The 22,269-nt window shown below is 43.6% G+C and overlaps 2 protein-coding genes across 19 annotated transcripts in view; one reads left to right on the top strand and one right to left on the bottom strand.

Annotated features, from left to right (window-relative positions):
* The window catches only part of rap1gapb (RAP1 GTPase activating protein b), a 95,361-nt gene extending 84,093 nt beyond the window's left edge, over nucleotides 1-11,268 (top strand). For 5 of the 15 annotated variants that reach the window (XM_076742327.1, XM_076742336.1, XM_076742260.1 and 2 more), the window contains 9 exons: nucleotides 285-437; nucleotides 1,914-2,045; nucleotides 4,262-4,371; nucleotides 6,203-6,319; nucleotides 6,882-7,011; nucleotides 7,434-7,533; nucleotides 8,030-8,139; nucleotides 8,865-8,912; nucleotides 9,051-11,268. In XM_076742327.1, the coding sequence (XP_076598442.1) occupies nucleotides 285-437; nucleotides 1,914-2,045; nucleotides 4,262-4,371; nucleotides 6,203-6,319; nucleotides 6,882-7,011; nucleotides 7,434-7,533; nucleotides 8,030-8,139; nucleotides 8,865-8,873 (861 nt within the window). In that variant the 3' untranslated portion in view covers nucleotides 8,874-8,912; nucleotides 9,051-11,268. Of the gene's footprint in view, nucleotides 1-284; nucleotides 438-1,913; nucleotides 2,046-3,275; nucleotides 3,354-4,261; nucleotides 4,372-6,202; nucleotides 6,320-6,881; nucleotides 7,012-7,433; nucleotides 7,534-8,029; nucleotides 8,140-8,864; nucleotides 8,913-9,050 lie in introns of all 15 variants that reach the window. The other 10 variants (XM_076742364.1, XM_076742294.1, XM_076742355.1 and 7 more) reach the window with 6 other exon arrangements.
* On the bottom strand, nucleotides 10,639-21,473 carry padi2 (peptidyl arginine deiminase, type II). Of its 4 annotated transcripts, none has more exons than XM_076742424.1 (16): nucleotides 21,141-21,473; nucleotides 18,573-18,744; nucleotides 17,999-18,068; nucleotides 17,676-17,737; nucleotides 17,109-17,226; nucleotides 16,522-16,674; nucleotides 16,181-16,374; nucleotides 15,189-15,292; nucleotides 14,764-14,875; nucleotides 14,320-14,427; nucleotides 13,795-13,946; nucleotides 13,526-13,673; nucleotides 13,259-13,352; nucleotides 13,091-13,170; nucleotides 11,816-11,956; nucleotides 10,639-11,728 (listed from the first exon to the last, which is right to left on the bottom strand). In XM_076742424.1, the coding sequence occupies exons 1-16, from the start codon at nucleotides 21,293-21,295 to the stop codon at nucleotides 11,495-11,497; spliced, it is 2,097 nt and encodes a 698-aa protein (XP_076598539.1). In that variant the 5' UTR covers nucleotides 21,296-21,473; the 3' UTR covers nucleotides 10,639-11,494. The 4 variants fall into 4 exon arrangements, with proteins under 4 accessions (XP_076598539.1, XP_076598511.1, XP_076598521.1 ...); XM_076742396.1 differs by having other exon boundaries at nucleotides 16,181-16,371; nucleotides 21,141-21,363; XM_076742406.1 differs by lacking the exon at nucleotides 21,141-21,473 and adding an exon at nucleotides 20,471-20,776.
* Nucleotides 21,474-22,269: the final 796 nt, after the last annotated feature.

Here is a 22,269-nt window from a genome sequence, read left to right on the forward strand (position 1 = left end):
TGGGATCTGTGCCACGGAACTGTTGAATGCCTGTAGTTTGTGTGCATGCGTGCACACTTGAGCATCCCAGTTTGCATCCTGGTGGCTGTGCTCTGGATAGGAAGTGATTTCTGACAACATAGATTTATCATCATCTAACCTGTTTCAAACCAAAGCTACAGTGCAAACAAGCCCGAATGCTCAGGTTTATCATCCTTATGTGGTTCTGTCGTGTAAGTTTCACACATCACTCACAACTTTTTAGATTTCAAACTCACTGTTAGTACCTGTGTTGATGTTGTCAGGAGCGCACACGGTCAGCCCTGTTGGAGACTCTGTACGAGGAGCTGCACATCAACAGCCAGTCCATGATGGGCCTGGGTGGAGACGAAGATAAGCTGGAGAACGGGGCCGGTGGAGGAGGAGGAAGTGGAGGAGGCTTCTTTGAATCGTTTAAGGTACAGCGACATCCCTCATTTGACGAGGCGCGCCGTTAATCTGCATTTCCACATGCATGAGAGAGAATGGTTATGACTGGAGAAACTTTTAGGATGCTTTCTTTCCCCCTCCCCTGTCTCTTGGCTGGGATTCTGGGTATTCACACATGAGAAAACAAAGCATAGAAAATTTGCAGTATCTCAAAGGACCAGTCCTGTGGCATTTGATTTCCTCACTTGGCTGCGACTGCTGAACTCGGTGTGTTTTCACGTGATGGTGCGGTTTGGAGGCTGGGGAGTGTCCTGTTGTGTATGAAAGGCACTTCTCTGCTTTGACTGAGAGTGCTCCATCAATGACCATTAGGGTGGTGGAGCGTAGCCTAGGCACGGCGGTGGAAGCTGTGATTGTGTGTGCCTGATGAACGATTTAATGACCCCTCATTAGGGAGCTGATGATGCAGTTTGCATGTCTCCCTATGGGCAGCAATCCCTCGCTGTTTTTCTCCTTTCTCTCTCTGTGTAGTTCTCAGCCATCCTTTCTGCATTTCCATGCAACTTCAGAGAAATATACGTATCCACCTTCCTCCCAGTCTCAGCTGTCTCTTTAGAGCCATCCCTTCTTCATGCCTTATCAGTATGAATGTACTCTTGCCCACAATCCTGCCTTTCAAGAGCCATCATGCTGCCTCTCTTCCTCTCCCTCACACCTCCACAAATCACATCTGCAAAGATTTCCCAATCGGTCTCTCGCTTTCCGCCTCTGTCTAACTGCGTAGAATCTGCTGTGCTGCTGTCTCTCCTACTTTCTCTCACTGCCTTCCCTGCTCACGCTGTGCCTCACCGTCCCCTCCCATGACACAAAACCCCACTATAGATGTTCCCGTGTTACATGACGACTGATGCGGCTTCATCCTCCTCCACCTCAAAGCCCACACTATCCTCGACCTTCTGTGAACCTGCGTTTCATTCACGAAGCCTCTCTCTCCTGCCTGTTGACCTGCACTGCCCCTAGGTGTTCAAAAATAGTTCTGCATACAAACATGCATATGCACATGTAAGCACAAACCACTGCGAGTTCATGTGCACACACGCCCGTACTGTGCGCAATATTCACACATAGTAGCACTTCACAATAGGTTCAGGATGTAGTTACATTATATGACATATTGACCTTCATTAAAGTTGGACGTGCTACAAATAATTTTAATGATGGCTCTGTTCTATTCAAGTGTCCCAGTATGCTGTGACAGTGAGCCAGCTAAATGGAATTCAGCCATTATTAATTTTAAAGGCCGACATACACTCTGTGCACCTAATACACAGAACCAATCTGTGTATTAGCAAAGAATATTTGAAATTGACTTAAAATGGAGTGAGCTTGAGTACAAACTCACGTATTTGTGGTGTATAATGCTTTGAAAAATCAGTCAGTGTGTTGCGTTTCCACACAATATCAAAGTGGATCCACTGACGATATCTCCTCGTTTCTCTCTGTAGCGGGTCATCCGCAGCAGAAGCCAGTCTATGGACGCCATGGGCCTCAGTAACAAGAAGTCACACACAGTCTCCACTAGTCACAGTGGCAGCTTTACCCACAATCCCGCAGAGAGCCCCAAAACCCCGGGGATTGTAAGTAGCCCATTTTGGTTCGCACGATGCCCACCTGACACATACATTGAGGATACAGTCTATTTTCACCACTCGCAGCACAGTGGATATACACACATACAAACTGCTCTAACCCCTGTTCTTTCTTATATGCAGCACTTAAGAAAATTACTCTGTAGCACTTTACTTTCATCAGTATGTTACCATCAAAGCAGTCACTTTCATTCCTGACATTTTAAATTCACTCTTGCTTTGTACTAGAGCAGCTTTCGTTGAATTTTTCCATTTACAGCTCATCGTGTTCCTCTTAATAACCGTTTTTTTTTTTTAACAGCATATCTCATTGTCAGCATTTCATTCCTTCTCATCCGTTGAGACAATCCTAACCACCACATAGCGTGACATCAGATGTGTAGGATGATGTTAAAAATAGAGCGTCCATTGTGGGATGAATCTTGATGATTTTCCTCTCAATGCAAGATGAGTCTGATTGCTTGTGAGCCCCAGTGTAGTCTCTATCCTGAGTCTTGAAGTGAGCTCAGAGTAGCAGCCGTATGACTACCCAGACTCCCTCCCTCCTTACTGTGCTTCTGTCATGACTGTTTCTTCATGTTAATGCAACAGCCTCTCTACGCAGCCTTGTATATGTGCATGTGTGGCTGCAGAGTATGCATGGCACGAGCCATAAATACAAGGACAGCACACGGCACGCTGTCCTGTTTGTGTCTCTTTCAAAGATGGGGTTGATCATGTTTCAATTCTTTTGATATTCGTTGCAGTTTGGGATTCGGTTCCTGGCAGTATTTTGGATCGGAGCTGAGTTAACCCCATTTCTGGAGGGACTAAGTTCTCTAAAAGCTTCCCTTTTGGATTCTGTCAGCCCTCTTTGCCCTTTTACTCCTTCTGAATGCATCACTTAACAGACCTGTACCCCTCAGGGCAGAAACTGCTGACATGCCTGCTACCTCGGTGGCACTCCATCTCCTGCTGTGCCCTCCTGTGTTGGACCCCAGTCTGCTTTTGCTCTAAAAGCTTCTTACTATCTCCTCAGTACTGTGCTTTGTCTATTAATTCATGCTGCGAGCTCCTTCTCAAGCTCTGTTGCACCTTGCTGTTTAAATTCTTTGTGCCGTGCGCATGAGATCTTATGATGTGTTCTTTTCTTTTCCTTCCCCTTCTTGCTTTTTCAATCTACCATGTCCTCTCTCTCTGTTTCTCTATGCTCCCCTCGCCCTGTCTTGTGTGGGTCAGTCATTGCTTGTTCCAGGGAAAAGTCCCAGTAAATATGGACGCCGAGGCAGTGCCATAGGGATAGGAACAATAGAAGAGGTTCATGTTCACATTTATCCCTTCTTCTTTACTAATTTTGTCTCTGGTCTTTGCTTTGCTCTTGTCATTTCATAATATCAGCGTGCAATTAGTAGTTTATAGTTTCAAATGTGCCTGTTTCAGTTCAGTGAGAAGTCTTAAGATAGATAGGTGTAATACATTACAATGACGTTTGTTTGGTTTTGGTTTCAATTCATTCATATTGCAGCTGATTTTGAAAGGGAATGATCCATCACAGACTGAAGGATGTCATAGCTCATTTATCTTAGTATAAATCTTTCCTGTAACGTAAATAGTTTTTACAGGTAGATGATTTCATTATGACTGCATTTTCTTGATTTATGTTTTGCATTCACTTGCAGCAGACCTCAGGGCTTCATGCACTTCATTCTACTTTAAAGTTTGTTCTTAAACCAAATTTAGGAATGGAAATTGTAAACTGACTCCCACTTATGTTCCCATATGCAGCCACTCATTGATGAATCAGACTGGATCTTGAATCAGTGTGATAAAGTGTTTACCAGACATTCTGAAATTTGAAGTAAACTCCACAGTCTGGCCCCAGCACTTAAAATAAATTTTAAAAAAAAAAGAAGAAGGAGCTCCTAAAGCAGAAGGATGATAAGAATGTTTTTCATCAGACGTAAGAGTAAAGATAAGAGAATATAAATCAATTCCTGCCTGAAGCCCATTTCTATAAAACATGTTTCAAATGTGTCATTACATTATGTCAAGATTTACCAAGCCATCAGTTCATTATTCCTTTGCAGCATATTTCTACATGTAAATAACTTTCACTTGACTAGCCTACTGTGTCATGCACTGTATATAATTCATGCTGTGGCTGTGAAATGGTTATACTATCCCAATAGTGTGTGTCTGACTCTCCTCTCCCTACCCGCTGTCAGTCATTGATCATTCCTGGGAAAAGCCCAACCAGGAAAAAGTCTGGGCCCTTCAGCTCCCGTCGCAGCAGCGCCATTGGCATCGAGAACATCCAGGAGGTCCAAGAGAGGAGGTGAGAGGAGAGAGCCGAGCCGATCAGCAGGGAGTGGGTAGTGAAGAGAGAACAGTGTTGCAACAGATGGAAGCAAGGGCATTAAAATGAGGAAATCGGCCATTAGAAGAGAGACAAGTTCTTATGGGTTGGCCACACAAAAATTAGTTACATAGTTACCTCATTTAGTTACTTTTTAAATGTCTACTTTGAAATGCTGTCAGTGCCCACAGCTTTCATTTCTGCTTTTGTTGTGGACAGATCAAATGTCTGTGTGAGTGAAGCTGCACTCCAGCCCCTCCAAGCTTTTCTTTAGTTCATTTTCCATTTTTGCATATTCGCTGTCGAGGCAGTTGGAAAGGTTTTGTGGTCATTTGCCAGAACAGGGTGTCCTGTTAACCAGCTGCCTGAAAGCGGGCGGCTCGACAGGAGAGAGAAGCTGCATTTTTCTTTCTGCAACTTACATTCAGTGCTGTTAGTTTGTTAGGTTGTTCCTGGGTCACAGGAGTCGGAGCTGAATGATTAAAATCCAGCCTCAGTTGCTTGGGTGAAGTGACCTGAATGACTTCAGATGTGCTCGGGTGTTTGGAAACCTTGATGCAGGCACGTTGCTTGTCCAGGTGCTTCCAAAGGTTAGAATGGACCTCAGAGCCGGGGCACATTTTAATAAGATATTCTTGTCTTTCTGCTCGACAAAATAGAAGCAGTGAGACTATCTCCACATGAAGAACCTTGAACTGTCCGCTGACATCATGCATCTCCAAACACATCCGCATTTGAGCATAAAGAGGATGTTTAGACTTCAGGGGGCCAAAATGTTCACATAGCTGCATGAACAATAAAGTAAAAGCTTTTCAGTAACAGTAATTCAGTTACTTAAAAGTTAGAGTACTCATTACTGCCAAAAGTAATGGAGCTAATCTCAACACTGTTTATCAGTGAGTTCATTTATTTGTTTTGCTTTGAAGTGTTTTGGATAACAAAACTTATATTTTCCATGAATTCGGGGTTGTACCAACTCAACAGATTCACAGCAGCCTCCTGCTGATTTATGCTTGAATGCTAATTGAAGTGTTGCTGTGTGTGAGGCTTTGGACCCTGTTTTTCGTGGTGGCACAACTGCAAGCAGCACTCAAAAGTTAATTGTTCTCCTGACATTGAAATTCGCTTTGCCCATCTGTGATATTTTGGTGGTCTGTGCAGAGCGCACAGTGCACAGATGTGAGGAGAGGAACAAACAGGTGAGAGGTTCATTCAAATGAGGCAGTTGGACGTATCAGAATAGATGTCTCAGAACCGCTTCTGCTTCTGCCAGCCTGGGGATTTCTGCCCTGCACCCTCAGACAGCGATGTGATTTCCTCCGTAAACGTCTTGCTGTTTGTTGAGCTGCTGTTGTCATGCTTCTCTATGATTGGCACAGCTGTTTCAGAGCTATGAGAACAGTAACTGATGACTGTCTGAGGGTGTATTTATCAATCACCGCACCCTCTGATTCATATTCCACTTCACCCAGTGGGATATTAAATCTGCAGCAGCAACAAAAAAGCAGGCACACTTGGAGAAACCCACACAATCAGCACAGGACCTAACACTTTGCATATGTCATTGTGCATGCATTATTATAGTGGGGACCTTCATTTTATGTAATATTTGTTTTGGTTTGTCGCTTCAATGAAGAAAAAATGTCAACAATATCTAAACATCAGCTTATGGTTTGTGGCAGTTAAAGGGCCGCTTCTTCAGATCTTCAGATGATATGACTGTGTTCTAACATTCAGCAGTAGTTTGTCTAATGTCAAAAGAAGCAACTTAAGGTATTGTCATGTGTCAATCTCCATCCCTGTCCTGAAGCCGGGAGGTGTCTCCCAGCACCCAGAGGACACCAGACAGCAGCCACTTTTCACAGGAAAACAAATCAGACAACTCCTCCAATCACAGCTCTCCAGAATTTCCTGCCACTAAGAACAGGTGACTATTATTTTCATTCAATAGCATACTGTGTTATATTTGCACACGTTGAGAGGATATTCATGATGACCGATCCCTTGGATGGGTGGAGAGGGAAAGCATTTATGGACTGTAGACTGGCACAGTAACTCTATTACATGGACGATTACCCTCCTAGCATTAGTCATTCTATTTTAATGAAACAAGCCACCAAATTCACACCATCCACACGTGCTTATTGTTGGTCCCACTGCACGGCTTGTGAATGCCTCTCTTCTCATGCTGGAGGAGGCACCTGCATGCAGGTGTGCAGTTTAGACAACAAGCAGTATATACACAATATTGACATTTTTGCATTTTTCATTTCATTATTTTGGAATTCCACTTACCATAGAGCTAATTGTCCATTACCTGGCACAGAAGCAAACACACTGCTGTCACTTAGCTTGAAGGTGCTACCTGGGGTGCTGTGAAAAGCAGTAAGTACAAAAGTAGGGAGAAATGTTTCGATTGTGCCGCCCTGATAAACTCAGCATATGGAAAACACAGGTGTTCGTGTGGTCAGAGTGACCCAGGTGTGCAGTTTGGCAATGTGTTGCAGGGCGGCGTCCATCCCCGAGGCTCAGGACCTTTCCCGCTCCTCCTCCAACGCCAGCAGCTTTGCCAGCGTAGTGGAGGAGCACGAGGCAGAGGAGGACTATGACACTGGACTGGTGGGTGGAGACAGGCTGAGCGGTAACTCATAATGAAGGTTCATGCATTTAGGTCACTTCCCCAAAATGAGAACAGCTGGCAGCTTCTCACGGCTGATGACACATTAGTGGTCCCGTTAACGTTTGTTTCACTTTTACTGTAGGGGAAAATAATCTTGTTTTTTATCTGCTGTTTGCTGTTACCTGAACAATTTAAACAAAGGATGTGAGAATGACTGGATTTCATTAGGTCTCAAAATATATTGCAAAGCAACACATATTAATGTGTTTACCCATTTCTTTCACTTGCACCATTTTGCACCAATGCAAACACTCATGGAGTAGAGCTGCGGTAATCATCATGCTGTCTTTCTTGTCCTCGTCTTACAATGTTGGGAAAGAAAAAGAGGAAATATCTCTAACTTCCTTTCCCCCTCCTACAGGAAAGTGTGTCTTGTGTTACGCCACTCAAGAGAGAGTCATTTGTGTACAACTCTGCGGTGGAGGAAAGTGCTTGCAGTACCAGCCAGGCAAGTTTTCCAGGTGAGTTGGGGAGAAAATGGCTCATATTACTGTGTCAGTGATAGCCTGAAGGTGCAAGAAGCAGGCAAGTTACCAAAGGTCAACTGTTTCATGTATCCAGAGTATCAGGGGAAAGTCTAGATGGGGCACATATAAGAATAACACCCTCCGCTTCCTGAGCAATTAATATCAGATCACCCTGGAGTGATTCACCTCAGCTGTGCCGGTGCAGCTCCCTGCCGACCACAGAAGGCCCAGTCTGCGTAAATTAGCAAACTCCTCTAAAATGAATGAAGTTTGCTATGCCTGAAAAGTACAGCAATGCAAACTTAGGCGTGATTCCCACACAACTTCTGTTAAGCTGTACGTTCTGCTTTTTTTTTTTCAGATCACTAATGATTCACTCTGAACCATTAATCTTTTGCATGCTTATCCTTTTTCGGCTAGAACAGCTGGCAGCATTGTATGCTTGAGCTTATTAACCATGACAGCCACACATCTGTCGCCTCCCTCCCAGCAGCTTCTCATCTTCAGCAGCAAGGGGACGGAGTGAAGGCATCGGAGCCCAAAGGGACAGACAGCCAGCCCAAGACGGAGCGTCCCTCGCAGGAGCACAAGTTCTCATCGGTGAGACAAACCGCTTGGCGTCAGTCATTAGATGACACTTTAGATGATCTTCCTCCATGTTTTACAAAGTCACTGGAGGAGAACGTTTCCTCTGATTAATTGTTGAAGTCATGTGGCGAGTAGAAAGACCAAACACTGCCTCCAGCTCAGACGGGTTTTGAAGATGTCACCTTGACTTCTGGGAAATCGTTATGGGACTTTTTTTTTTCTTTTTTTTACACTTTATTGACTAAACAGTACATTAACAAGAGTCGACAGCCCTGCTAGCAGCTCTGTGAGGCTGCACAGCAGTGCTTTGAGCTAAATGCTAACATCACCATGCTAACATGCTCAAAATGACAGCGCTAACCGACGCTAACATGCTGATGTTCAGCAATCATTATGGTAATCATCTTAGGCAAGTGTGTTGGCACGCTCACACACAGTGATAAACACGAAGTTAAAATTTCAACTTGACGGTGGCACAGAGGAATAGCTCGGGGGCTGCCAAAGTTTTTATTGCAGTCCGTCCTGAGAGAGACCTGAATGTCTGTGTCAGTGGAAGTTCATCAAATAGTTGTCATGGCATTTTGCTCCAAACCACAGGTGGTGCTATAGGAAAGGTCAGGGAATCATCAATAGGATACATCCTCTGGGGCGGATGAGCATCTTTAAAAAGTGTCATGATAATCGATTGAGTGGTTGTTGTACTTGTCGATATTAATTGTGCCCATGTCTGTTTGCAGAACTGTTAGCCACACTCCTGTGATCACTACATCCACGCCCATTTTCAGGTTCGACATAATCTTATGACTGCATGATTGTAAAGATTTTTTTCCTTTTATTCATTTGCTTTCTACTTCTCACCTTTTGACCTCTTGTTCACCTGCTTCTCTTTTTTCATCATTCCCATGTCTGTTCCTCGGTTTCAGCATTCCCATAAGAGGCATCTTTTGCTAAAAACAAGCCAAGGGCATGTGAACTCCCCCCACCCCTGATGCAGAAGAGGAGCAGAGTTAGAAGCCCGATAAAGAGACTGACAGATCCTCCCTTGTATGCGTGGCGTGGATCTGCTGCCTGTCATGACAGACACCCAGCTCCATGGACATGTACCCACCTATTGCCCTCATTCCAGCTCCACATGGACCCCTCCTTGAAAGCTCCAGGCAAAGGAAACGAGGCCGCCGCTCCCATGCAGCATCACGGCTGACTGTCATCTGTCAGCTGGCTTCGCAGAGTAACAATGGCTGCCTGCTCATCCTTCAGGCCAGTAAGCTCTGAATTCTGACTGTAAACACTGAAATGTCGTGAGTCCTCTTTTAAAGATCAGGAGTTTAATCTTTCAGCTGACAGAGTGGTGGAAGAAGTGGAGACCGATCAAACGAGTGGTGTTTAGCTTGTGAAACAGTGGGTCGATGGAGAAGAGAGTTGCACTACAGAGGAAAATGTTTGTTTTTTTTAATGTCAGCCTCACATCCCACTGTGATATTGTACATGGGTTAAACTTTGATGTACCGGGTGTGTGCGTGTGTGTGTGCGTGTGTGTGCGTGTGTGGCTGTCTGTCGGGCCAGTTTTTGTGGTTTATTGATGATCTATTCTTCTTCTTCTGAGTACTCTGCAGTGGATATTCATCGTGTTTTACGACAGCTTCGGTAAACCTGTCCTGTTTTTGATGGAGGGTCCTTCTGTGATGCTGTTGTTGGTGGCTGTGATAGCATGAGCCGCCTTCTTCCTCGGTGGCTGAAAGGTGGAATATACCACAGAAAAAGGCACCTGCAATATTTAAATCCGAAATGAAATTGTGAGCCTGTAAGGAAAAAAAAAAGATTTTTTTTATTTTTATTGATGCTTTGTGATTAGAGGAAAAATTGCTGTCGTGCCCCAACCAGCAACATGCATCCTCAATCCACACTTCAAGGTTCTGCTGTTTAAGCCTTTGTCTCCAAACTCTCCTCGTCACACACCACTTGTTGATTTGATGTCTGTGTGCGCCCGTGTGTACAACAGTACTGTGCATGGTGTAAATCTGCTTGCCAAAAACCTCTCCTCTGTACACTGGTGCCATGCGTGACATTGAGGTGTTGTCCCTGTGATTTGTGTTTTATTGAAAACCAGCCAACATCTCCAGATGCAGTGCACATCGCTGATAGAGAGCCAAATGCCAGTTTCCTACGTTATTTGTAAAATGTGATATATCTGCGTGACCCGAGCACTACAATTTCGGTTGTTTCAAAACGCTGACCTTTTAAAAAACCTGATTTGTTGCTGAATAAGAATTACACTGTGACTCGTCTTGAAGTTGCCTTTCTAATGATTGTGTCGCGAGCTGCTTTGAAGGAGGGTCAAATTTAAAGGCACTGTGTTGCCCGCTGGCAACTGAATGTAAAACTAGGCAAATATGTATTTATTTGTACATATCTGCTCCAATGAATGGTGATACTGTGTCTGAAGGAGCTCACCTCTCCTGAGCGGAAAAGCTTGTTCCTGTCTTCGGTTGTGAGGGAAAGAACGACTACGGGTTGAGCTGACATGTTTTATTTCAGCGATATGACTGAAGTGGACATGAGCGTTATTGTCTGCAGTGATGCAATGACAGCATTTATAGTTTGTAAAAGTACAAAAGGTTTAAGACACTGGACCAAATGCAAAACAGCCTATTTACTGTATCCATCAAGCTGTTCATAGCGACAGATCAATCTGAACAAAGTCACATTTTGCATTCGACTCTACAGAAAAATGTCATAGAAAAATACAGAGAGAGATTTTCTGTAATGATTACATATTTGTGTATTACAGCCTTTTAAACTGATTTATGAAAAGATGTGATTTCAAATGATTTTCCTCTGGACTTTGGAAATGCTTGAGTAGTTGAAGTGCGCCCTCTTGTGGCTCTGTATTATTATAGCACATCACTATGTGGTACCATTCATCTTACTGTGCTTGCACTGTACGCCAACAGCCGGTCCAAACCACAACAAGACTGGGAGTGAATCCTCTATGTGCTCGATTCAAATGATTGTATTTCTGTTCTTGTCGACAGTCTGCTTAAGCCCTTGTTCAAAAGACTTGTTTGTAAATATTGCTTTTCATCCTTTTTGTAAATAAAGCCAGCAAAAATGTTTAATAAAGATGAAGATGCATAAAATAGATCAGCCCCCAGCATTATTCAGAAAAAAGTGTCACGTATTCCAATATGATAAGAAAATTAAGCATTTCAGGCTTTTAAGGCACAGAGATGATGCAAGGCAATGACGAGAAACATATTTCTTCCAACCCTAAGCCCAAGCAGCTGTTGTTCCCTAAAAGATGAAGTATTCTGGAAGCAGCCCCTCTTTCTGCCTCTTTAAGCCATCCTCATCCACGCTCAGCTTTCGTTCACATCTCCAGGTTCCACCACCTGAAGTCAAACGGCTCCCTGCGGACGTTGGAGCCACAGTGCACCTCCCCCAGCAGCTTGTGGTAGGAGGCGAAGTCGTCGATGAAGGTGCAGCTGAGGCCCAGGCCCTCCATCAGGGAGCGCACCTCGGCCTCCAGGGCGCAGAGTCCGTTCACCTTGGGGCCAAAGGGCTTCGGGATGCCGAGGTTTTTCCCCAGGACAATCATATTCACCTGCAAACAGATGGGACGGGATTTAATGCCTCTTCAACTGGACGCACCCATTTCAAAATGATCCCAGCTACGCATGTCTGAACACACCATGTCAGGGTAGTAAGCCGCTGCTCTGTACTTGTCACTGTCCTCTAACCCTAACTTGAAGAGGATCGGCAGGTCGATGATGTCCTCTTCCTCCAGGCCCAGCTCTCTCTTCAGTACATCCCTATTCCAGTCGATGCAGCTCTGGGGGAGAGCAGCCGGAAAAAAAAACACACTCATCCATTACACATAGTGCACAATACACAAGTCATTGCGTTCTGTAACCTTGGTTTGTCTCTTACTGGTAAAGCAATTCTGAAAGCTAAACTTTCAAAGTGCTCAAAACAAAGCAAAGAAAAACAGTTTTCCAGTTTGTCGTGTGACAGTAGTCAAGATGACTTTTGCTGGGCTACTTTTGCTGCAAACCAAAAGTACGCTACATGGCCAAAACTATATGGACAGTGGACTATGTGCACACCCATTGCTTAAAGGTCCATAAAATCAAGCAAATGTGATCTCCACTAACAAACATGTGCTCACAAAACCTGCGTCAGACTGACGAGCTCAGTAACTTCCACTGTGGTTCCATCAATATCTGTTTGTCAAATGTCTGCCCTCCAGATCCGTCCTGCTGTTACAGAAGTGCAAACATGCGGCAGAGAAAACAGCTCTACATGAAGCTTTGGGCTAAGCTCGCAGAACATGCCGAAGCACATTTGTTTGGAACTTGATAATGGCTGAAGACAGATGGCCAAGCGACAGCATGCAAGACAATGGAACAATGCCAAATTTTGGCTCGGGCGGAGTGAAGTGCTCCGCCGTCAGGCTCGCAGTGGAAACGTTTCGCCCGAGCTGATGAATCCTTCTTTTATTACTTGGTTTTCTGATGGACGAATCGTCCTGTGCCTGGATGCCTGGAGGACACTGCTGCCTAAACGCAACTGCAACATTTGGTCTGGGGGCTGTCTTTCACTATTTAGCCATAGCCCCTTAGTTCAAGTGAAGGGGAATCCTAATGCCACAGCACGCTGACCTTACCCACATCCAGCACCTTTGGGATGAACTGGAATGCTGACAGTGTGCGAGGCCTTGTCGACCAGCTAATGCTTTTGTGGCTGAAAGGGAGAAAATCCCTGTAGCCAGATCCTGTGGAAAGCCTTTCCATAGAGTGGAGGCTGTTATAGCAGCATATTAAAGGCTGTCCACACACCTTTGGCCGTACAGTGGAGATTACAGCACATCCCGAGCAAGAAGCCAGATTTTGGGTTTGGATTTTCACAGACTGTAGTCGTCTTTCATCATTTCTGAGCTTCAGTCGAACCTTACAGTCTCACTCACCTGCACGTAGTTATTTTCAGCTTGGAGACTGTCATCATTAAGTATCTCATCCACTGTCACCGGTTCTTCATCTTCCACACCTTTTTTTGGAGGCGTTTTACAGAATGATGAGAGTTAAATGAGGCTGAGCAGATTTTCCACAGATAATATTGTGAAAGGTGGGCTTACCCTCAAACAGCTTGGCTTGTCCGTGTCCGTCACTCTGTAAACCTCTGAATAGTTTGTAGCCTGCGTCCGGGCTGGCCAGCAGCAGCCGGAAGCCCTACGCACAGAAACAGAAGAGACAAAGATAACAATGGCTGTCTCTGATCCTGAGAGTTTACACAGTCCCACGATGTATGTAACGGCCTGTCAATATCAACCCGGAGCAGCTAACAGCTTCCTGTCATGGAGCTATTTCATATTCAGCTCAGCAGTTTATGTGGGAGTATTTACCTTTCTGTCAGGTGCAGGGACAAAAGTCATGAATTCATCTATGTGGCCGACAATGAGCCAGTCAGAAAACAAGGCGATGGGCTCCTGAACCTTTTGAGCCCACAGGAAGTCTTGAACCACTTTGGTCATGTTCCGCCCTTTGGTTGCCCTTCAAGCGAGAGATGTTAGCATGTTCTGTTAACTGTGTCGCCTGGATGTATTCATGCTCATACACTCATGTTTCGTATTCTTCATTCATCAGTCTCATCTGTGGATCTGTTCAAACTCACGTAGGGAAGGCCACTCCGATGAGGATTCTGCCCAGCGGGTAGTTTTTCCCATTCACCGTGACGGGAGGACTAACCTCCAGATTACCGAACGAGTCCAGACTGCTCACGTCTTTTCTCTCGGCCACCCTCGTCACGTAGCCAAAATCAGGCCCCTGAGGACACAGAGGTGGTTAAAGATCCCCTCCAGCCATGTTTCAGGACACATGAAAATACTCTATCATTTAACTGCTGCACAAAACATGCACCATGCTTCAATGAAAACTATTTTCTCCAGTTTGCGTGCTTGAGGTTTCAAAACTACACCTAAACCAGATGTGATGTCGCAAGATCCTGTTTGCACATTCATTTGAGGTGAGAGCCTCCTCTTGTCAAACTCAGCACATACGTTATTATTCACAGGGAAGGTCAAACTTCCAGTTTTTTGAGTGGAGGGGGACTTTAAGATCAGATGCTATCAGAACGTCTCCATGTCCCTCCAAAGCATTTTGGATCTCCAAACACTCGAGAACTGAATCCGTCTCTCACCAGCAGTTCGTTATATGGAAAGTCCTGAAGATTTCCATCTCGAGGGGAATCCAGAACGACAGGAAACCGCTGGTGAGGTGAGTCGATGTAGCCGAACTCCAGCTCATCCTGAAAAATGCATGGAATATGAGTTATATTCCTACTAGCCTTCTATTTTAGTTTAGTTTAGGTTTTTAATAACAATAAATTCACACTACACTTAAAAAAAAAAGTTCCAGTTGTCTTTTCTGTGAAATCCACTGATGAATCTTCTGTGAATCTACTGATGTCATTCATATTCCTGTAATTCCTCCTGTTTAGTCTCATGATGCAGGGATTATTATGAAACCTGTGACACTGTTACTGTGGTTAATGACTTGTCTCATTCTCCGAAAAAGAGAAGCAAACATCATTTGATTGCTGATCACAGATTAAATAAATGTAAAGGAAAGCGTGTTTTCTGACCTGCATCCAGCGATCTCCTCTGTTCATATACTCGTGGCAGATCTTCAGCTTGTAACCGCTCTTTGCAACAAGGTTCCTCATTCCTTTAAGGAACTGGTAGTTATCAGATGTGCTGAAAAAGTGACATCACGCAGAGACGAAGTTCTCACCATGTAATACTTCACAATTTTCTTGCTATTTCACAATGCAATGCTATCCAAAGTCTTTTGGGTAAAACAAATAAAATAAAATGTCTTTAAAAAAACAAAAGTGATGTAAATGTAAAATCACAAAGAGAATGCAGAGACGTGGATGTTGCTGTGAATCATCGCTTGCGTGTGTTTTCTTGGTAGGAGTTAAACTGAAGGGGGATGTGTAACAGTGTAACGTGACGCTGAGGCATTTTTTGTCACCGTCATCTTTATTCTTCATGCAGCTGCTCTCACCTGCAGACAAACACCTCTACAGGCTCGAGGGTGTTGGGTGTCATGATCCACGGCGCCACTCTGAGCACGACTTTGTCTGTGAAAATGGGCGTCTCAGGTAGACCCTGTGAGAACATGAGAGAGGCTGCTGACCCCGATTCCAAACACGCCATGTAAAACATCAGTAAAACAGAATGTGATCATTTGCCGATCCTCATATACTCGGTTGAAAATGGTACAAAGACAATATATTTAATGTCTGACCATCAGCTTCATTGATTTTTGTAAATATCTGCTTATTCTGAATTTGATGATGATTTGAATCCAGCAACATGTTTCAAACAAGTTGGGACAGGAGCAACTGAAGACTGGGAAAGATGTGGAATGCTGCAAAAACACCTATCTGGATCATTCCACAGGAAAACAGGTTCACACTAACCTGAACAGTCTCTGAATACAGTCTGCTTTGTCATGTACAGACAAGTGATCGCATACAGAGTCAACAGCGTGACACGTTCTGAAATGTTAACGGCAGGAACGCTTTAGCGCTGAGTTTACTGAACTAATAGAAGCCTGTTCAGTGTGTTGCACTTTGCATGCTGTTGTTTATCAGGAAGTGGAAATAAGAGAAAACATCTCCTTGTTTCCAAAGATTTAATTCTGGTTTTATTTATGTTTTACTCAATGTCCCAACTTTTTTGGAATGAGGTTGTATACTCTCCTCATGTCTGTTTGTGATTTAATATGACCAAATAAATTCAAATTCACAAGCAATAAAACGAATCTAAACCTGACTAAACACAGTCACTTCAGTTCAATTCATAAAATCTACCATGTTCAGTTATGTTGTCGTTATGCATGCGAGTTCATTCTATAACCTATTAGTTTTTTGGGAAGGATATGTCGTTGAAAACTCAACCCAAACTGTATGACATAAGATTTCGAGTCAAAACAGATGATCAAACAGCAGAGTGAACTCATGACAGGAGCTGTGAACATGCTGCAGATCTTACCGCAGAGACGGGCTCCAGCAGACTGAGGTTGATGCTGATGAGCCCGTCGAAGTCTTTGTCAGGAAACCTGAGGCCCTCCACATAAAAGTCCATCTCCGCTGCACCCCCCAGGTAAGGCACTTCCTGTGACAGGACCTCGCTGCTCAGAACCAGTGGATAGTCCTTCACAAAGTATTTATAGAGGAATCTCTCTGCTGAAGCAAGAGCAGCACAAACAAGGGTGAAACACTGAGGCCGGATTAAAAAAATAAGATAACACACAGTGTCTTCACCAGCCAGCTGAATTACATGCATGTTACATCATGTGTTCTAGAGCATTCACACCTCTCATCTCTACTCACGCAGGCTATTTTTCACCGGGTCACAGCATCTGGACCTGAAGACTCGGACGCTCTCTGCATCACCCTGAGAGATGTGCATGGTGAGCTTGTAGCCCTCTGGGAGCTTGGAGGGGCCTCTGGTCCGCAGCACCATGACAGACATGTCCTTCAGATCTGTACGTGTACAGAGAGTCCGTGACTTTGAAATGTAACATACAGTATACGACCAATGAGCTTTTACACTTAACTCTGAATCTGAGGACTGCAGTGAATGTGGGATAATATTCATGATGACAGGGAGGCAGATAATAAGCACACATAATGAATAACACCAGCTTTTACTATCAAATTTCAGCTCTACTGGTTCATTACTGCAAAGTCACCTGAGAGGCCTTGTTTATGAAGCCGCCTTCTACACCCACACAGAGGTCTCCAGATTTGTAGTTTTATCAAGCCATTTTACCACATCGCCTCTTTAATCTGCCGACTTTGCAAAAGCAAATACGAGTGGCTGAGATCAACAGTTGGGAAAAAAACGAAGGGTACAGAGGGAGGAAAGAGAGTGAAAGAGAGATCTGACTGGTGAACGAGGAGCTGAACCATTTTACCCGACACTCTGGAGACTGACTCCTGCTCGCTGTCCAGTTTCTTCCAGTAGGTCCGCTCTGAGTCACAGTTGACCAGCAGGACGGCTCCGTGCCCATTAGAGCCCCATTTCCAGGATCCCTGGCAGCAAATCAGACGTGCATGAATTTCACTCTTCACTTTTCTGAAACAACATTTTTGAAACTTTTCTGCATTTCTTTTTTACTCGCGAACTGTTGAAACACAAAGAGACGATAAAAGATTCACCGAAAGATTTTGCCTCTGATCAAAAATCAGGAGAGAAAGTGAAGTGAAGTGAATGTTCAACAGCATGAATACAGCCCGTTCAGGCATATGGAGAGAAATTATCTTAAACACAGTCTGCAGCCTGACAAGTTCTGAAATCTAAGTAGGAAGCAGGAGCGCTTTAAATGATTAATCTGCAGCAAAGAGTCGATTCCACAAATAGAAGCCTGTTCGTTTTGTTGCACTTGCTGTTGTTTATCAGGAAAAGAAAAGAAGAGAAAACATCTCCTTCATTAGTTGTCAGACTTTGCACTGCCGTCGAAAACTGCCACATCTGAGCTCACCTTATTAGGGTTGTTTTTCTCCACAACGCCGTCTCTGTCAGCATCCACATCCAGCGAGATCTCTGCATGACAGACACATTTTGTTTATCACAGGGTGCCTTTGCATATCCAAAATATTCCAGAGAGCGCTTCCTATCACAGTGCAGGTGTTATTTTCAAAGGTCTGTGTGTATAAATGATGTTGATACCCAAATATAGATCTGCTCCAGTGAAGATATGAGTCATATTTGGATTTTGATGAACACTCCATTAATGCTCTGTTGATATATACATATATTATTTCTTATGTAAAATGCAGAATGTTTGATTGCGCTTCAACTCACCCACAGCCGTCAGGTGCAGCAGAGCTCTCGCCAGCACCTTTTTATTCTCCCCATAGTACCAGACAGACAGCTTATAAGACAAAGGCACGTGTCATTCATATGTACAAGATGACGTTGGACAATCTTAAAGAGGCATGAATGAAAATTATGAGCTGCTCTGTGCATTGCGAAGCGAAAAGCCCTTGAGCTCTGCTCAGTGTGGAACATCTCTGATTATTTGAAAAGCCAGAAATCATTAAAGAAGTAAAAGGAGCCAATGCAGCACAGAAGGTGAGCTTGACCTTGATATATTTCTAGTCAAACTTTGAATCATAAAAGTTTTGGTTTCAGGCTCTGAAACGAACACATATTCAATATCTGAAATGCAAAATTGTTCCAAAACCACTGTCACACTGTTTCATGGAAAACACTTTTAGCCAAAAATAAATTCATAAGTCCTTCATGTGAATGCTGATAAATTATGGCTGTATTTTCTCTTCTGTGAGCGGCTCATATCGTGGACCATCCCATACCTCAGCACATACTGACATTAGGAAATATGACTTACTGCTTCTGCACCTCTGTTCTACTTTACCTTGCTGTCATTTTCAAAGTGACTGGCATAGCTCATGCTGATGAGTAGCACCGAGTTTTCATTGAGAGGGATGGGAGCGAGGTGGGATGTCTCCTGGGGCGGGGGGCTGATGCTGTACTTAACACTGGGAGTGCACTTCACGGAGAAGAACCTGGAGCTGGGAGGGGCGCTCCTGAGACCAAGACAAACAGCATTTGGATGCAGGTCAAGGCTTGTTTACACAACACAGACATGCTTTACTAAGCACAGTGTGAGAAGTGACGAAGAGCGTTAGCGTATGCGGGCGAGGCACAAGCTCAAATTTCCTAACAGTTGGTGATCCAAAGCAGCAGCTGGAGTCAGGATCTAAAGTTAGTCAGTCGATATTCTTCATTGCTTGGAAGCTCTCAAAGTGGTTTAAACACACAATGTCTGTTTTATTAAAATAACTGATCAGGATGAAAAATGACATGAAGCTGTAGACAGAAAGCTGCAGAATAAAGAAGCAGAACAGCGGGTGGTAAAATTCCCATCATGCCTCACTTTCAGAGCCTGATTGAAATGATAGATGCCTCCTGGAATTATTCTATGGAAGCTGAAGCTTTTTAAGGCATAAGACCAGGAACAGACCAAGACACCTGATGTTCTCATGTAGTTTTTATTTTTAGATTACTTTGTAAAACACTCTGTAAGTGCTTTATAAATGAACTTTATTATCATTATTATCACTATACTAACACTTGATCTCGGTCAGCTATTTTGTGGTAATGTCATTAGCAAAGATTTGTCTAGGAATAGGCAGCTGAACTTAAAGGAGCATTAAAGGGTACGTCCACACTGCTCTGTAAAACCTGTCTTAATAAACAATGCTCACGTGCACATACAGTACAGTGATCACTGAAAGATTTATCAGTTGCTGTAATTGTACCTCCTGTGGGAGGTTTTGAACACATCCCTCCTAATGTAACTCCAGTGTATGCAAGTAACTCCAGTGTATGTAAGTAACTCCAGTGTAACTCCAGTGTAACTCCAGTGTCGTCCAAAATAAAGGACAAAATGGACAGAAGTAATGATTGCAGCCATTAATTATTTCCTTTAACATGACAAGGTCTCAAGAGTCTCCTTTAAAATCATATCAGACGTTCATCTTTGAATATTCCTGGGAATGAAGGCTGTGTGCCGACCAGTCTGCCCAGTCTTGTGGACTGGTATTTGGCAGGAAGTATAGCCTACATTTCTTTGGGACAACAAAGTGCCTTCTGCTGGAGAGCAACAATAGAGGGCTGTTGATTGTCTCTGGTGTACAAAAGAGCATTGGGGCTGCCGATGCCAGGATCTGTAGACAAGTGACATTCTGCCCACAGCTCTGCTGATGCGGGTTAACAATGGAATTATTGTACACTCAGCTGCAAGTTTATTAGATACAAGTCTGTAGTCCAAATGACCATAAAGTGAATCAACACCAACAGTCTCAATAAAATCTGAACATTATTGATTTATTGCAGGACTGCTGCATCATGTTGTGTTAATTTCCGATAGACAAACTGGCAACTGAGCACGTTACGGCAATGTGTGTGTGTGTGTGTGTGTGTGTGTGTGTGTGTGTGTGTTTTTTTTTGTTTTTTTTTTAAGTAAATCAATAGATACAATCTAAACGTCTGGCTCTGGATGTTGACTGTTGTCTAGTGACCACTTCATATTGTTAAAAATAAGAAATGAGACACGTGCCCTATACGTAAACTCAGTGACAGCCAGTGGAATAGAGCAGAACAGAATAGAATATTTCCAGAAGGAAAAAAAAGGTGAATGTTTTCTGAAAAGAAAAGATGACCTTCACACTAGAATAACAGTGTAAAATACTCAAAACAAACATGTGTGAGCGTGTTTTCTAAATGGCAACAGGTGGAGCAAAACCCTACCTGTTCAGGTTCACGTTAAGCTCCGATCCGACCACGCATAAAGCCGTTGTAGTCTTGTCATAATCTACTCTGAGAGTCCGGGGGTGACTCATGGCTGCTGTCCTCCGGCAGTGCGCGGCAGTCAGACTGGTATCGACGACGAATACCTTGCGGTTGCTTAGTTATCAGGGCGCGAAGACGCACAGGCCGACTCGCCTTTCGCGCTGTCTGCTCTCTAACAACGAGCAGTAACAAGCGATTATGAAGGCTGCAGGTACTGAGGGTTTAAGCCTCTGTGGTCGCTGATTGGTCAGACAGCTGCCCACTGCCCCCCCCCCCCCCCCCCGTCACCTATCTCTCATTCACTTCTCTGTTTACTCTTCCCCTCTGTACCGCCTCAGGTGCTTTGTCTTTATTTATTTAAAAGCAAAGTTCACATTTAGAACCATGAGAGGAAAAACATAAATGGCTCATAACGCATCACGGTCTAATAATAATGCGGTAATTTTGTTTGTCACATCACTGTATCAGTAGTTTACTGCTATGATTTTTATGAGCGCACGCATGCGCAGTAGTGAAAAGACGCAGGATGCATATTTTATCACAATATCTCCAAGCTGCACGCAGATGATAGTAGATCTGAAACTGACAGGCCTGATTATCATTAACACCGCGCAGCATTTCATCTTACCTGTTCAGGTTTGCCTCCAAAGAGGTGCCAAGAACATGTAGGACCTTGTGCGGCTTTTCCGTGTCCAGGCGACATGTCCGATGGTAATCTGAGCTTACTTTTCTCCTCTTCTGTAGGAAAGCAGGTACGCCGGTTTGGGAAAGTTGCTGAAACATGGTTGGCTGTAGTTTGGCTCGGTGTGGTGGAGGGCTTCCAGGGCGAGAGCCTATTATTGCTGGAATGTGACTCCTTTTTGTAACCTGAGACCGGAGAGATAAAATCTGCCCCTGAGGCAAGTGTTCGCAGTTTATTTGGCAGCAAATGTGATTTTGGGATTGGATATTGAACAGGTAATCCTTCTGTTCTGACGCCCAAATATTCTAAGGAAAATGATGCGGAAATGTTTGTCCACTTCAGATGTCTGTGAGGGAGGGGCAAACAGTGTTGGAGGAGGTATTCACATCCTTTTCTTCAGTAAAAGCAGTAATGGCTTTTCAAACTGTTAAAACACTGTGTTACAAGTCAAAGTCACGCATTTAACATGTGACATAAAATCAAAGTAAAAGTTCTCACCGCAGAAACATGTCACCTGTGACCATTATACTATTAATCATCATTAGATTATTATTACTCATGCATTCATTTAGAGGCTGGATTTTACTGTTGGTGTTGGTTACTGCTCATTTGTAACTGCTTTGAATGGCACAGCAGCTAATGATTATCAGTCTGCTGACTCCTCTTGATTAATTGAGTGATTATTTGATTTGGAAAAAGTTTTTTTTTTTTAAAATAGTGAGAAATGTCACCGCAGTTACTGCTTCAGCTGTACTTGTGGATTTGTTGGCTATATTGGTTATAAATCACATTTTATTTCATTATATATATATATTCATACTGTGCTTTGTATGCACAAATCTTAATTTGTAAAGAAACTAGTAAGTGAGGCTGTCAAACTTTAAATATATTTAGTCACAATACACCACTGAAGGCAGAAATATTATGTTGATATTACTTAGCGCACACATAAATCATACTGCAGCTGTGGAGACTTCAATAAGACAAATGTAATAAATATCAGACTTTCTACATCCTCTGCACACACAGTTTCTTTTTCAATATGGTCACACTGCTTCAGTTGCCGACCTTAAAA

Source organism: Chaetodon auriga, chromosome 2 (assembly GCF_051107435.1).
Source record: "Chaetodon auriga isolate fChaAug3 chromosome 2, fChaAug3.hap1, whole genome shotgun sequence".
NCBI classification, from domain to species: domain Eukaryota; kingdom Metazoa; phylum Chordata; class Actinopteri; order Chaetodontiformes; family Chaetodontidae; genus Chaetodon; species Chaetodon auriga.

What these genes read in the sequence shown, in the direction of transcription:
- padi2 (XM_076742424.1), bottom strand. Translation starts at nt 21,295, where the DNA reads ATGTTTCAGCAACTTTCCCAAACCGGCGTACCTGCTTTCCTACAGAAG. An exon ending in GTCAGTCTCCAGAGTGTCGG is followed by an intron (nt 16,675 to 17,108) that starts GTAAAATGGTTC and finishes GTACACGTACAG; the next exon opens with ATCTGAAGGACATGTCTGTC. An exon ending in TCCCTGCACCTGACAGAAAG is followed by an intron (nt 13,353 to 13,525) that starts GTAAATACTCCC and finishes TTCTGTGCGTAG; the next exon opens with GGCTTCCGGCTGCTGCTGGC.